This window comes from Pleurodeles waltl, chromosome 9 (genome assembly GCF_031143425.1).
Source record: "Pleurodeles waltl isolate 20211129_DDA chromosome 9, aPleWal1.hap1.20221129, whole genome shotgun sequence".
Taxonomy (NCBI): Eukaryota; Metazoa; Chordata; class Amphibia; order Caudata; family Salamandridae; genus Pleurodeles; species Pleurodeles waltl.
In genome coordinates this window covers 242357146-242373890 of record NC_090448.1, presented here as the reverse complement: position 1 = coordinate 242373890, position 16745 = coordinate 242357146, and the positions used below count along the sequence as shown (strand labels likewise).

At 45.4% G+C, this 16745-nt stretch overlaps 1 protein-coding gene across 1 annotated transcript in view; it reads left to right on the top strand.

Moving 5' to 3' along the window:
• Positions 1-16745, top strand: part of MKRN2 (makorin ring finger protein 2) — a 227283-nt gene that overhangs the window by 190752 nt on the left and 19786 nt on the right. Inside the window, exon 7 of the mRNA XM_069206645.1 lies at positions 7030-7174. Within this exon, the coding sequence (XP_069062746.1) occupies positions 7030-7174 (145 nt within the window). The remainder of the gene's footprint in view (positions 1-7029; positions 7175-16745) is intronic.

Here is a 16745-nt window from a genome sequence, read left to right as displayed (position 1 = left end):
GACTACATACACACAATATTTGATACTTTATACTACATTATTCTTATATACTATTCCTCCACACAATACTTGAATTTCCTAAATCTGCAGCTGACCCACATCCATATAATTTGCATGGTTGTCATGGGTTCAGGGAGGTGTGCACGTTAGCATCACTTCTCTTTTTTCCAGTTCATCAAGTTGATACAAATCTGATTGATTAGCCTATCTTAACATACCAGCCCGAGAGAAATATTTGGAAGTTACCTTTTCTCAAAACCTGCAGTAACCAAATTACGACAAAGTTTTACTTATGAGGTCAGAGGACAAGAACTTACTATCTGAGCTAATTGAAGTAAAAAAATAATTATGTTCTTTACTGACACCAGAAGGCAAAGATGCAAGTCTGATTTCATTGCCTTCGGAAGCCTAGACCCACCAGTCCTTGGACCTTATCACCCCTAGTCATGGACTATAAGTGCTATAAGCTACATGCCCACAGGTATGGTTTAACTGCTGTGCGGCCACCAATGCAGCCGCACTCCCGCCGCGCCCATTTTGACATCCCCTCCGGCCCAGCAGGGATGTCGTTCCGCAACATGGGAACCGGCGGTGTTGCGGCCATGCGACGGGTGCATCTGCACCCGTTGCGCTTTTCACTGTCTGCTGTGCAGACAGTGAAAAGCAGTGTGGGGCTGTGCCTGGGGGCCCCTGCACTGCCGATGCCAAGTGCAGGGGCCCCCAGGAAGCCCCGCGACTCCCTTTCCGCCATGGACAGGCTGGTGGGAAGGGGACTCGTAATCCCCTGGGCAATGCTTCAAGCAGCGCTGCCCTGGCGGATTAAAACCGCCGGGACGACCGGGGCGGGAAACCAACAAAATTGTACCGCCAGCCTGTTGGCGGTACAATCGCCAAAACAGCCCTGGCGGTCTTTGACCGCCAGGGTTGTAATGAGGCCCTTAGTACCCTCAGGGTGTTTTTTTTTTCTTGTTATCCTAGATAGTTTGCATTGTTCCTTTATCAGCATCCCTTACATTTTCTGTGAAACCCTTGACATTTCCTTAAGACCAAACCAAAGTAGCCTTTGTTCTATGTTACTAATATTGCTCAGTCAGTCTACCACAATCATTCAGTGCTGTATAATGTTTCTCACTTATGTGAGCGACTGCAGAAGTTGTTTATTAGAAAAATCATGTGCTCGTTCCTTATGTATTGAGTTGCTGAGTTAGAAACTGAGCCATTAAGATTAAATAAGGTATATCACTACCTTTAATGGTGTCATAGTTGAGACTGATTGGCCCCAAGAGCAAAGGTCTTCTCTCTTTGTCAAGGGTTGCAAAATGGATTGAAAGATGTGCTAGCACAGGTTGGGAATCCCCCTACAAAGTGTGCAGAGCTTATAAGTTAGATAGTACAATTAGATCATTGTTTAGCTGGGCTTTGTACTGAGAAAATTAAGGTTGTAACCAAAGTGTTCGGAGTCTGAATGGACAAAATTTAGATAACCAGACCCCATGGAGTTAGGTACTGGGGAAATGTCCTTTTTCAAAAGAAGAAAAGGGGAGAAGTGTTTAAGATTATGTTGTGTTGTGGTAAATCGGGACATATTTTTGCTCAAAATCTGTATATTAAAAAAATTTCACTCCTACATCACTTTTTGCACTATAAAAAATTGAGCATTGGTTAATATACATGGCATTGACAACGCATTAAGGAATATAGTGCAGCAAATACATATTTGAAGATTTAAGTTGTCTCTAGCAAGAGAATAAAGGGTTGAGCCCTTGTGTGCCAATGTGCTGCCACAGTGAGGAAGTGAAATCCTATGAAAAATACTTAGTACCTAGCTCCGGTATCATTGTATACCTGGTTGGAAAGTGCGAAAAAGACAACAAGCAAGAATATAACTAACGGGGGGAGGGAATTTGGGAGAGGTCTCAAGGTCTCCAGTTGATGTCCACATCATTTGAAGTGGAGGGGGAAATGGGGCATCCAAGACAATGCAGACTCCTTAGTGCAGGTAGTCGCCAAAAGGAAGGGGTACAATCACCCCTGTGCTAATGGATCAACTGTATGAAGGGCACGAAGCCTAGGGGGCTGAATTTATAAATATATTAAACAGGACATGTAATCAATAAGAGCCGTAAGAATTGTTTGTCTGTAAAAGATAATTTATGTGTCATCTGTTTCATTGCCATGGTGTGCCAGAGTTGTGTGAACCAGGATGCCGTGGTGGGGGAAGACTTCCAGGCTTGGACCATGAGCTGTTTGTCCGCGCCAGTCAAGTGGCATATGGAGTACCATCTATGTGACATTGCTACCAGCAATTTTGTGCATATCCAGAGTATGATCGTGTGGTAGTCTGCCGGGACGGGATAGCTAGCCGTGCCCTTAATATGGCTTAATATCTCTTTCCAAAAGATGGCGCGAGAGGAGCGTGCCCACCATATATAGTGGAAATCACCCATCTGTGCCCCCACAGTGCTAGCACGAGGCAGAAGCCATGGAGTAGATAGCGTGTAAGCGAGTTGGTGTAATACCACAGAAGCATTTTCTTGTATGGTGTCTCCTGTTGAGGGATGCCTCTATGGAACCATGGGATTTCCTTCCATAGCTGCTCTCACTGTTTCTGTTTATTACCAGGGGTGTTGTCTGCTGACCATTTCCCCTGGTATGGGTGGTAGAGTAGGAGGCGCGATTGCTGGAGGACCTCGTATGTCTTTGATACCAGGCTGCAGGCACCCTCAAATCCTCAGAAAAGTGTTTCAAAAAGGGTGAGGGAGCAAGTAGCAGCTAGTACATTGTGGAGGGGGGTGAAAAGCCCAGTGCTGCAGCTGGAAGTACTGGTGGCGGGTGGAGTCAGGGAGGTGGAATTCAGCTTTACACTGCTTGAATGACTTAAGTCTTTCCCTGGAATAAGCCTTGTAGGATTCTGCATTTGCTCTTTATCCAATCCGGGAAAGAGTCTCGAGGGAGAGCTAGTGAAAAGTCAGGGTTACACACGGTGGGGTGTTTTGGAGATGGAAATGTGGCCAGACCCCACCCCAGAACCAGTTTGTCCCATATCTCCAATACTGTGCACTTTGGAGTAGCAATGTAAGCACTGTGAGGGCGAAGCTGCTTCGTTAGCCATGGAAGATCCCAGTGTGGGTGACATGCGACAGCTGTATCTATGTGTACCCAGTGTTTTTCGCTGTCGCCCACTACCCACTCAGAGATGTAGTGCAGGTGGGCTGCCCAATAATAGTCCTGTGTATTGGGGCAGGCAAGCTCTCTCTGGCTTCTTGGGGGCATGAAAAATGCAGTGGAGACACAAGGGCACCTTCTATTCCAAATTAATATGCGAAGATCTCCCTGAAACCATTTGTCGTCTGAGGGGGTGGAGTAGCGTAGTGATTGAAAAAGGGGTATTGCCGGGGAAGAATGTTAATTTTCATGACGTTCATGTGGACTAGTCATGAGATTTGGAGTGGCCTCCGGCGCTAAGGTCTTCAAGTATTGCCCTGTGATAGCGCAGCTAGTTAGCCCTCATCCATGTGGCCAGGACATTTTGAATAGTGAGGCCTAAATATTGTATGGTGTGTCAAGGCCATTGAAAAGTGGGAATTGCCTGTAGGCGATGAAGTTGTTGGGGTGGTAATGTGAGACTGAGTGTTTGGGACTTGGCCAAGCTGATCCTATACTCAGATACCTGTTCATAGGTTTGGAGGGCATGGACCACTGCAGGGAGGGATATATGTCTATGTTGTATGAAACCAACCTGGTCAGGATCTATTAAGCCAAGTAAAAGGGATTCAAAGTGATTAGCCAGCATTTTGGTATAGAGTTTAGTGTCGGTGTTCAGTAGGGCTATCAGGCAAAAGGAATAGCAAAGCGTGGGGTCTTTCCCAGGCTTGGGAATTAGTGTGATTTCTGCATTAGACACGGTTAGTGTAAGGCCCTTAGGCGGTCATTCTGACCCTGGCGGTCAAAGACCGCCAGGGCGGAGGACCGCGGGAGCACCGCCGACAGGCCGGCGGTGCTCCAATGGGGATTCCGACCGCGGCGGTAAAGCCGCGGTCGGACCGGCACCACTGGCGGGCTCCCGCCAGTGTACCGCCGCCCCATTGAATCCTCCAAGGCGGCGCAGCTTGCTGCGCCGCCGAGGGGATTCCGACCCCCCCTACCGCCATCCAGATCCCGGCGGTCCGACCGCCGGGATCCGGATGGCGGTAGGGGGGGGTCGCGGGGCCCCTGGGGGCCCCTGCAGTGCCCATGCCACTGGCATGGGCATTGCAGGGGCCCCCGTAAGAGGGCCCCTAAATGTATTTCACTGTCTGCTGCGCAGACAGTGAAATACGCGACGGGTGCAACTGCACCCGTCGCACAGCTTCCACTCCGCCGGCTCGATTCCGAGCCGGCTTCATCGTGGAAGCCTCTTTCCCGCTGGGCTGGCGGGCGGTCTGAAGGCGACCGCCCGCCAGCCCAGCGGGAAAGTCAGAATTACCGCCGCGGTCTTTCGACCGCGGAACGGTAACCTGACGGCGGGACAGACTAGCAATTAAAGCATTTCTTCCCTCTCTTAAAGGGAAGTTAGAGCAGATGCTCCTGGACAACACCACTATCATGTGGTACTACAACAGGCAGGGCTGGTTGGGGTTGTGGACCCTTTGTCAACAGGCTCTCTGTGTCTCTGGACGTGGCTGTAACACCAGGGCATTCCTTGGTGGTTCAACATCTGGTGGGCTCTCTGAACGCCAGAGTGGACAAACTCAGTCGACAATGTTTAGTCGATCATGAATGGCATCTCCATCTGGAGGTGGCACAAGGTCGCTTTCAGAAGTGGGGAGAGCCTTGGTTAGATCTGTTTGCCTCCACAGACAATGCACAATGCCCACAGTATTGCACATTGGAGTTTCCATGGGGGCAATCTCTTGTCAACACTTCATCTTGAGTGCTACTTAGGACTCCTGTACACCTTTCTGCCCATACCACTTCTGCCCAGAGTTCTCAAGAAGGTCAAGAACAACCAGGCCCAAATTATCCTTTTGGCTTTGGACGGGGCACAAGGAGTATGCTATCCTGAGCTATTGAGCATGGCCATCTTTCCTTTTATCAGACTGCCACTTCGGGAGGATCTAGTCGCAGCAGCAGGGAAGGGTTCTCCACCTGAATCTGACCAGTCTTCTCCTTCTTGTGTGAAGATTGAGCAGTGGCAGTTGACAGCTTTTGACCTTCCGCCTAAAGTCTGTGATGTAATCTTGGCAGACATGCGTCCCTCCACCAAGACGGTATGCACCTGTTGTTGGAAATAAATTGTGGCATGGTGCACAGACAAGTCTGTAGACCCCTTTTCTGCCACTCTTTCCGAGGTTTTGTTGTTTAGCATTTCTCTGGCCCAGAAGGGCTCTGCTATGGGCCCTCTCAAAGGTTATCTGTCTACTATTTCTGTTTTTTCGTAGTTGCCTGATCGACCTTCATTATTTAAGACTCCAATTGTAAATAGGTTCCTTATAGGCCGTACGCCTATGTATCCTCCATCTCTATTCCTTATGCCTCAGTGGGATGTGAATTTAGTTTTGAAATTTCTGATGTGCGCTCCTTTCGAGTCTCTCCACACTTGTCCTCTTGGGCTTTTCACTTTGAAGACAGCCTTCCCTTTGGCAATTACATCTGTCCGCAGAGTGAGCGAGTGAGCTGCAGGCACTGTCATCTAAGCCACCCTACCTTTCTGTCTATACTGACAAAGTGGTGCTTTGCACTAGAGCCTCCTTTGTATCAAAATGGTAACGCCCTTCTATGTAGACCAATCCATCACCTTGCCTACTTTTTACGCACCCCACATCCTTGCAAAGAAGAGGAGAAATTCCAACGCCTAGACCCAAAAAGAGCGTTGGCATTCTACCTTGATTGTACCAGAGTTCCAGGTGGATGAATAACTCTTCGTTGGTTATGTGGGTGTGAAGAAACGTCGGGAAGTGCAGAAGAGAATTATCTCCAGATGGGTCAACCTTTGCATTAAAATGTGCTATACACTGGCTAAGAAGGACCCCCCTGACAGCTTGCATGCTCATTCTACCAGAGCTAAATCTGTGACCACTGTGTTAACACAGAGTTCCAGTACTTGACATCTATCAGGCGGCAACATGGGCATCTCTGCACAGGTTTACCAAACACTACTGCCTGGACAGTAGGGACCAGCACTTTGACCGTTCGGTCCTGTTGTGCTTTCTAGTATGATCTTAGTTCGCAGGCCCACCTCGGGAGGTGGTATTGCTTGGGTATCGATTCGAAAGTAAAGAATCTCTAAATAGTTGTCTCTATTAGATGGACAAGTTACTTACCTTCGGTAACACCTTATCTGGTAGAGACAATATCTAGTTGCTGATTCCTTACCGACCCACCTATCCTCCTCACTCTGTGGATTTCTAGGGACAGAGACTCCCCTTTCAGGGCTCTAGTTTTGATGAACCAGTGGTCAGCATTCTTCATGGCTCTGCACTTTTGGAGTGGAAAGTTGTGAAAAGAAACCTACATCAACCCGCTGGGGTGGCACCTATGTAAGTAAGGCCTGCGACGTCCTATCTGGTGCGGACAGTTACAACAACGGGCACAGAGCTGATCTATACCCCTAAAGGCACGCAGGGGTACTGCTTGAGAAAGATTTCCGGACCCAGACTGACGCCTGGGGAAATTCTAAGGTAAAGAATCTGCAAAGGCGTTACTGAAGGTAAGTAACTTTTCCATTGATGCTTCTTATGCTTCTACTTTGCAGTATCCAAATGCTTAGCTTCCGTTCATTGTAGAGATGGGTGCTTTATATCATGCAGTACTGCTGCACTTCTTTTTGGAACTTTGTCACTTTGACAAAGTAGATCCTGCTGAATCAGTTTCAGTTACGATGTTCTTAGCCACATCCCACTACATAGAAAAGGCCATATCAGTAAAATAATTTGGTAAAAGGCATTCTAAAGCATAAAGTGTACATAGGAAAATGTTTTATTAGCTTATAGCATACAAAAGTCTGAACTAATATGAATGCACTAAAAGTATTCTTGTTTCTTCCTGAAGTAAAAAGGCCTGCAAATATTTTGAACAAGGGAAAGGAACCTGCCCGTTTGGGGGAAAGTGCCTTTACTTACATGCATACCCAGATGGTACACGGGCAGAGCCCGAGAAGCCACGAAAGCAGCTCAGCTCTGAGGGAACTGTTCGGGTAAGAAAATGCTGCCCCTTTTTTGGTTGAATTTACATTTCTCTGTGGCGTGACATAACACCGTAAGCAGAACACTTTTACAGGAAGGCATTTAGAAATCCATCTGATCTGCACTCTAGAATAGCATTGCCTACAAAAATCGGCACACTAACAAATTATTACTTGGGCAGTATCTGAGCTGGTCTAAGTTCCCATATTCTACTTTATTTCTGAGAAATTGTTTTACATGTGCTGTTATCTGGTGCTCTAGTGAGTAACGGACAGGAAAAAAGTAAGAATGGGAAGGGACCTGAAACAATGGTACTATTCTTAAGAGACCGTAGCCTTGCTTATTCGTAGTGCTGTATTTTTCCAGCTATAATGCTAATCTTTTTTTACCTTGGAAAGGCACTGGGATTTGAACAGATAGCCTAGGTTCAATCAGTAATTGGTCTTCTATCTCAAGACAAAATAAGCATAAACAGGTACACTACTCTTATAGTCCATGTTCTACCATTATCCCCTTCTTTTTTAAACTTAATTCAGAGTTGTGGAGTGTGCCCATAGTCAGTGGAAGTGTATTTGACTCTACTACATTCAGCTCCCTTATGTCTGTAGGAACAATGTGAGTCTATTGCTGGTAAAACACCCATGGCCATGCCAAACCAAATTTATTTTCGAATCCTTCCGACCTATTTGTGCATGTTTCTTTTTTGTCTCGCCCTTTCCCTTAATTTATTCCACTGGTCTTCATGGATCAGAGTTGTGCCATTGGTCGTATTAATTGTGGCTGCTGATATACCTTTTCAATTTTTTTTTTAATCATCTTCTAAAAATGTATCTGGGATGCTTTTTGTAACTCGGAGCCTTACCTCAGCATTTTAAGCCTCGTAGGCTTAATCTAAAAGAATGTTCTTTAAGGTACCGACTTTTGCAGATGCTGTGCCTATAATCACCATTTTTTTGTTGGGCTAGGAAAAGCACCTTATTTATGCCAGTAAAGCATTTCAGACATAGATGAAGGTGGAGTTGGTATGACACTTGCAACAGTCCCCTGGAGCATATCTCCGGCTTGAGGTGGTTAAAAAAGGATATACATAGCCGAGATCCCCAAATAGAGGAGACTTCAAGAAACTTCAATTACTCTGTTGCCCCAGCTCCACAGAAAAGGAGGACAAAAATGATTCTATAGCAGAAAACTCATTAGAACTAGACAATTTCAGCATTACAGGTGCGTGTAAAGCAGGTTGTATAGAATAAATCTCAAATAAGTTATTTTTTTCTCTCTTTTTGTTGGGTATTTAGTGCCATTTATTGATGGTTAAATTCTACCTCGAGTGTCAGTTTTGGCACCTGAGACTAAATTGTGAAGGTGAATATTCAATCTATGCAAGTGGTGGAGACTCAGTGGTGGAACTTCTGGTATTTCAGAATTTTAACTTGATCGCTTTCGGCATTCACCTGTTGCCTCAAAATCTATCCCATATGTACCCACATTAGGAGGTTTTTTTTTTTAACAAGTGAGTGGTCGCATGTGTTGGTAGACTGGGATGAGTTGGTGCTTGTGTAACAACCAGTGCTTGTTTATTTACAGTGGTGGAAACCAACACCACAATTGTTACTCACAGGAAACCTGTCTCAGACCTAGCCTCTGGAGTGACCATCAGAGTAATTGCCTGACATACATACAGGCAGAGAAAGCTGGCAGTCAAGGGCCACTGGTCCCTAGAGACAACTTTGCATCATAATAATCTCATTGATCTACGGATAGTTTGGGTATAAAAATAGTTCAGCCACTCATATGTGAACAGGTGGTGCAAACCGTAATAGACAAAACTACATCAGTTACTCTCAATAAATCAGATAACAAAACTGTCACCCTTCTAGAAAGGCACACATAATTTGACATTGGGCAGTTACAAGGAAAGTAGTTGGAGGCTCATCAGTTGCCAGGGGAACAAACTTTCACATCATTCATTCTCAACAATGGCATGCCAAACATGTATTACTACAATGTTGCACAATAACAAACTAGACCTGGTGTTGCCATCTATATAGCATGTGCTCACTAGTCTGCAGTAATTCACCTATATCATATAGCTTGTTTCATCAGTCTGCTGCTCCTTTGTGGAGGAGACCCCACATCAGTGAAGAACACCACCAGGTCACCACGCTTTTAACTGAGGTGGATCAGTTCAAGTAATGCCCTTCTACTGCCATAGTCCCACTCACCTCATTGGTGGTGTGTGTGGTTTTTGACGAGCTAAACTTTGGACAGCAAGGTATCTCAAAGAACTTAAATGTCGTTATGGCTCCTAAGAACTTCTTCACCAGAAGTGGTATTCACTAGAATTTAGTACAAAAGCAAATGGTTGAGTTTATTCCATTCAGTTCGTTTGACGATCATCAGTCTGATCAGACCAGAGATTCCTGATGGTAATATCATCTGCTGTAAATATTTTAATAATTCCATTACCAGCTTCGTATACAATGTAATGACTTCTTAATATAACCTGACAGAGATAAGAATTGCAGCTGGGCACCATTCAAGCTTATTTCCTGTTTGATGGGGAGTAGCAATACAATTTAGGGAAATATTTATCTACTGCCAGCAAAGCCATCACAAGATATCTAAAGGACCTAATGTATCCCTTTCCTCTTGATCGGTGTCCTGTTAAGGACCTGGTCCTGATAGGGTGATGCATAAACCATTTAAGCTGATGCCTCAGGCGACTTTATACTCGCTTCATTTAGGGCTTATTTCTCAGTGGCCATAATATTGTCCAGGATCATATGGGAACTGTCAGGACTTCTCCTTTATTCATCCCAAAAGTACAGCCTGCGTTACATTTAAAAGAGAATATTTTTCATTCAACATTTTCCCTTTATCCTTCTTTGGTTGAGAAGACATTGCATAGTCTGGAAGTCCAATGCATCTGGTGGAAGAAACCCTATGATGAAGCATGCCATCCACGGGTAACCCTGGTGGGTGAGGGTTTTGCTTACAAAAAAGCAAACTGCTTTTTTTCAGAAACCTTTGGCATGTCAAAGTGTTGATGCTTTCATCAACCGGAAGGCCTGTTTTTTGTCCGTCCATATTGAATCATGAGGAGGATAAGCCCTCCTGTGAAAAACCTCTGATCTCCCTAGAGAGAAGTAACCTACACATACCCGTCATCTGTCATGGTGGACTACCTCCGTATAAGATGGAGCCTCTGCAAATAATGAATCTGCATTTAAAGAAATAATCTCTTAAAATGACTTGTCTTGGTCCTTGAAAACTCTCCTCTGCTTCGCCCTCAGTATTATCAGATGAGTATCTCGGAGATGAAAACTGAGCCAAGTTCTTCGTAGCTTGGATAGCTCATTTTCTCAGAAGACTCATGTATGTATATTACGATGTAGTGGTCAAACCTAATAAGTACAACTGCAGCTACCGATACACATTCGTGAGAAACAGAGCCATACTTCTGACCAATAAGGCAGAGTTAATTGTGGTCGTCCAGTGCTAGACTTTCTTCAGGTGGTTTGCTCATTTATTCTAAATTGTGGACTGCTCTGACAGCTGGAGGTGTAGTCGGCATTTGGGCGACAGGCAAGAAGATGCAGAATAAGAATACTGTAGAAGCTGGAGAGGGTAATGGAAGGAATCTATGCCACAGGAACCCTATCACAGTTTCTTAAGTAATTGTAGTTGTGTTAACCATTTTTGGCCCCTTTAAGAGACTGATGAAAATTATCCCACTTCTCCTTGTTACACATTTGAAAAAGCAGTTTAACAGGTTATCTGTTATGCTATCGCCATCTTCTAGGAATTGCCTAAATGTTTACCACCAAGCTGTTGAGAATCTGGCAGCTATGCTTATAGTTGACCTCAATGAACAACTGTGCCTCTTCATGTTTCTGACCTTACTTTATAAAGGTCAGACACAAACTCACAGATTCACCGAGTTAATCTATGTCTGTAGGCAGATCAGTTTAAAAACCAGAGTGCATGGCCCTTTTTTTGGCCTGTGCATGGGGTCCACATATCTCCAAAGATGTTAATTATATGACCCCCTGTTCACTCTTTGAAGGTATGCAACTCCAAGGGATGTGCTTCCAGATTGTCGGGCGTAATAAAAAGAACTGGACTATTGGGCAGGGCTTTATGTGAGGTGATTGGATCTCGAGGCACATTATTATTTATTGCCACTGTCCTGATACTTGAGGTAGCAGAAAGCATGACATCATGGTTGTGCTGTTGTCCCTGAACTGAGTAGTAGCTCAGAGTTGAGCTGTAAACCTTCTGACCACCACCCAGCAAAGTGCAACCTTCTGACCACCACTGCAGAATACAGCAAGCCACTACTTCCAAAACAAGAGTGGAAGTAGGTCCTCCATGTCCAAAGACCTTGTCAACAGTTACAAGTCTTACTTTTTGAAGGAAAAAATTTAGAAAAAGACAAAGGCAAAAACACTTGTCCTGCTATTCTGTGTTCCCCCTAGTCTCCCGATAAAATTGGTATATCACTTGTGTGGGTAGGCCTAGGGCCCACGAAAGGAAATGCAGCATGAACACATCACATTTTTACATTGAAATCTCATGTGCTTTTTGGAAAGTGCCTAGCTGTGGTTTTTGGCCTCCAGCTCAGCCGGCACCTGGGGAAAAGCCTGTGCATTTTTTTAAACTAGACACTTTGGGGAATCCAGGATGGAGTGACTTGTGGGACTCTCACCAGGTTCTGTTACCCAGAATCAATCCTTTGCAAACCTCACAATTTGGCAAAAATACACTTTTTCCTCACATTTAAGTGATAGAAATTTCTAGATTCCGAGAGGAGCCACAAATTTCCTTCCACCCAGTATTCCCCCAAACCTCCCAATAAAAATGGTGCCTCACTTGTGTTGGTAGGCCTAGTGCCCGCGACAGGAATTGCCTTGAAACGCAACATGGGCACATCAAAATTTTACTTTGACAACTGACGTGTTTTTTGGAAAGTGCCTAGCTGTGGATTTTGCCCTCTAGCTCAGCCGGCACCAGGGAAACATAGCAAACCTGGACATTTATTAAAACTAGACTCCTAGGGGAAACCAGGATGGGGTAACTTGTGGCACTCTCACCCAGTTCTGTTGCCCAGAATCCTTAGCAAATCTCAGGATTTGGCAAAAAAAACTCTTTTTTTCTCACATTTCAGTGCCGCAAAGTTCTGGAATCTGAGGGGAGCCACACGCTTCCTTCCACCCAGCATTTCCCCAGGTCTCCCGATAAAAATGGTACCTCACTTGTGTGGGTAGGCCCAGTGCCTGCGACATGAAATGCCCCAAAACACTACGTGGACACATCAAAATTACAAAACTACCTGTATTTGCTGGGGGGCACCTCCGTTTTTGGTCCTGGGCTCAGCAGCTATATAGGGAAACCTACCAAACCCAGACATTTCTGAAAACTAGACTCCTGAGGGAGTTCAGGGAGGTGTGAATTGCATGGATCTCCAAGTGTTTTCTTACCCAGAATCCTCAGCAAACCTCAAATTTATCTAAAAAATAAAATTTTCCCCCATTCCTGTGTGAGATCACCGCACCAGCACAAATTTCCTACCACACAACGTTCCCCTCAGTCTCCCGATAAAAATGATACCTCACTTGGGTAGGTGGGCCAAGTGCCTGTGACAGGGAAGAGCCCAAAATTGAAATTGAGGGGAAACCAAAGCGGGTCCAAAAGGGCAGTTTGGAAAAAAAAGCATTTTTAGACTGACAAGTGGGGCAGATTTTTTATCAGTATAGATGAGACAATGCTGGGTGATAGGAATTTTGTGAATTCCTGCAGATTCCATAAGGTTCCATCATAAAAATGTGGGGAAAATATGTGATTTCAAGCAAAGTTGGAGGTTTGCAGGGCATTGTGGGTAAGAAAATGGTGCAGTGCATGTGAAGCACACCACCCTGGACTCACCCAGATGTTTAGTTTTCAGATGTGTCTAGGTCTCGTAGATTTTTCTACATGGCAGCGTCCCAAAGTCCAAACAGTGCAGCCCTCACATTCTGAGTGGGACGATTTTGAGAGTTAAACAAGCTCTCGTGGCCCAAAGTAAAAACAAAACCCAAAATAATCAAATGTCCTCTTGCTTGCCATTGGGATAAGATCTTTTAGTGTGCGGGGGGATAGCTGAAAGACTGTTACCCCCTTCAGTTCGGGTGTGGGCATAACCATGCCCATACTGGTTGGCAGTATATATATACAGGGAGTGCAGAATTATTAGGCAAGTTGTATTTTTGAGGATTAATTTTATTATTGAACAACAACCATGTTCTCAATGAACCCAAAAAACTCATTAATATCAAAGCTGAATATTTTTGGAAGTAGTTTTTAGTTTGTTTTTAGTTTTAGCTATGTTAGGGGGATATCTGTGTGTGCAGGTGACTATTACTGTGCATAATTATTAGGCAACTTAACAAAAAACAAATATATACCCATTTCAATTATTTATTATTACCAGTGAAACCAATATAACATCTCAACATTCACAAATATACATTTCTGACATTAAAAAACAAAACAAAAACAAATCAGTGACCAATATAGCCACCTTTCTTTGCAAGGACACTCAAAAGTCTGCCATCCATGGATTCTGTCAGTGTTTTGATCTGTTCACCATCAACATTGCGTGCAGCAGCAACCACAGCCTCCCAGACACTGTTCAGAGAGGTGTACTGTTTTCCCTCCTTGTAAATCTCACATTTGATGATGGACCACAGGTTCTCAATGGGGTTCAGATCAGGTGAACAAGGAGGCCATGTCATTAGATTTCCTTCTTTTATACCCTTTCTTGCCAGCCACGCTGTGGAGTACTTGGACGCGTGTGATGGAGCATTGTCCTGCATGAAAATCATGTTTTTCTTGAAGGATGCAGACTTCTTCCTGTACCACTGCTTGAAGAAGGTGTCTTCCAGGAACTGGCAGTAGGACTGGGAGTTGAGCTTGACTCCATCCTCAACCCGAAAAGGCCCCACAAGCTCATCTTTGATGATACCAGCCCAAACCAGTACTCCACCTCCACTTTGCTGGCGTCTGAGTCGGACTGGAGCTCTCTGCCCTTTACCAATCCAGCCACGGGCCCATCCATCTGGCCCATCAAGACTCACTCTCATTTCATCAGTCCATAAAACCTTAGAAAAATCAGTCTTGAGATATTTCTTGGCCCAGTCTTGACGTTTCAGCTTGTGTGTCTTGTTCAGTGGTGGTCGTCTTTCAGCCTTTCTTACCTTGGCCATGTCTCTGAGTATTGCACACCTTGTGCTTTTGGGCACTCCAGTGATGTTGCAGCTCTGAAATATGGCCAAACTGGTGGCAAGTGGCATCGTGGCAGCTGCACGCTTGACTTTTCTCAGTTCATGGGCAGTTATTTTGCGCCTTGGTTTTTCCACACACTTCTTGCGACCCTGTTGACTATTTTGAATGAAACGCTTGATTGTTCGATGATCACGCTTCAGAAGCTTTGCAATTTTAAGAGTGCTGCATCCCTCTGCAAGATATCTCACTATTTTTTACTTTTCTGAGCCTGTCAAGTCCTTCTTTTGACCCATTTTGCCAAAGGAAAGGAAGTTGCCTAATAATTATGCACACCTGATATAGGGTGTTGATGTCATTAGACCACACCCCTTCTCATTACAGAGATGCACATCACCTAATATGCTTCATTGGTAGTAGGCTTTCGAGCCTATACAGCTTGGAGTAAGACAACATGCATAAAGAGGATGATGTGGTCAAAATACTCATTTGCCTAATAATTCTGCACTCCCTGTATATATATATATATATATATATATATGTTCAATGGCATGTGTAGCTGCAGATACACATGCTGTACACATCCTGCCATCTAGTGTTGGGCTTGGAGTGTTACAAGTTGTTTTTCTTCAAAGAAGTCTTTTTCAATTCACAAGATCGAGGGACTCCTCCCCTTTCGGCTCCATTGCGCATGGGCGTCGACTCCATCTTAGATTGTTTTCTTTCCGTCATCGGGTTCGGACGTGTTCCTTTTCGCTCCGCGTTTCGGTTCGGAAAGTTAGTTAAAATCTCGGAAAATTCGACGGTATTGTTTGCGTTCGGTATCTGGTTAGTTACAACGGATCAACACCGAATTTTGAAGAGCTCCGGTGGCCCTTCGGGGTTTTCGATTCCCCGGCGGGGTCTGGTCAGCCCGACCACGTGCGTCTTCAAGGCTAATGGAACGGACCCCATTACGCTTCTGCCCCGAATGTCACAACAAGTATCCTTATACAGATCAGCATCTGGTCTGTAATTTGTGTCTGTCTCCAGAACACAAAGAGGATACCTGTGAGGCCTGTCGAGCGTTTCGGTCGAGGAAGACGTTAAGAGACCGAAGAGCAAGAAGACTACAAATGGCGTCTGTGCCGACAGGTCAACAACATTTGGAGGAAGAGGAAGAAACCTTCTCCATCGTGGATTCAGACGAGGTCGATCCCGAACAGACGCCGAAAACCGTGAGTAAGACGTCACAACACAAAACTCACCGAAAAACCGCTAAAGCCCAGGGGACGCCACCGCCAGTAGGCCATGGCTTAACCCAAAAAATAGGTGACCGACCATCGGCACCGAAAAAGGGCATGCATGTGTCGAAGTCATCTGACTCCAGTCGAGATACCGGCACAGAGCAGACTCGACCCCGAGACACCGGGTCAGAGCAATCTCGACACCGAGATGGCGGCAGCGAAATGAGTCGGCATCGAGAGATCAGTACGCTGAAAAACAAAAAAGTGTCTTCGGAGCCGAAAAAGACTGCCGAAAAAGTTTCCATACCGAAACATCCGGCTTCGGAACCGAAATCGAGTTCCTACACAGAGGAACAGGGCCTGTCCTCACAGATACAAGGACACAGATTCAGACAGGAACTAGAGGCAGGGGAGCCAGATTACACTCAAAGAAGGCTCCACATTCAAAAAGACACAGGGAAGATCAGTACTCTCCCTCCAATCAGAATGAAAAGAAAACTTGCCTTCCAAGAGAAAGACAAGCAGCCACAGGCAAAGGTGGCAAGACAAGTGACTCCGCCACCATCTCCACAACGCTCACCACAACCATCACCGGTAGCCACTCCACCAATGAGGCAGTCCCAAACTCATACAGGGATGAGTCAGGATGATCCCGACGCATGGGATCTTTAGGATGCGCCTGTATCAGATAACCGTCCCGACTGTTATCCAGCGAGACCGTAACCACCTGAGGACAGCACTGCCTACACACAGGTGGTATCAAGAGCAGCTGCGTTTCATAATGTCACCCTGCACGCAGAACCTATAGAGGATGACTTTCTCTTCAATACACTTTCGTCCACACATAGCCAGTACTGGAGTCTCCCTATGTTACCAGGAATGCTCAAACACTCCAAACAAGTGTTTCAGAAGCCTGTGAAGGGCAGGGCCATTACTCCAAGGGTGGAGAAAAAGTACAAACCGCCACCAACAGACCCTGTGTACATCACGCAGCAATTAACACCAGACTCAGTGGTAGTAGGGGCAGCTCACAAAAGGGCGAACTCACACACCTCAGGAGATGCCCCACCTCCAGACAAAGAAAGTCGCAAGTTTG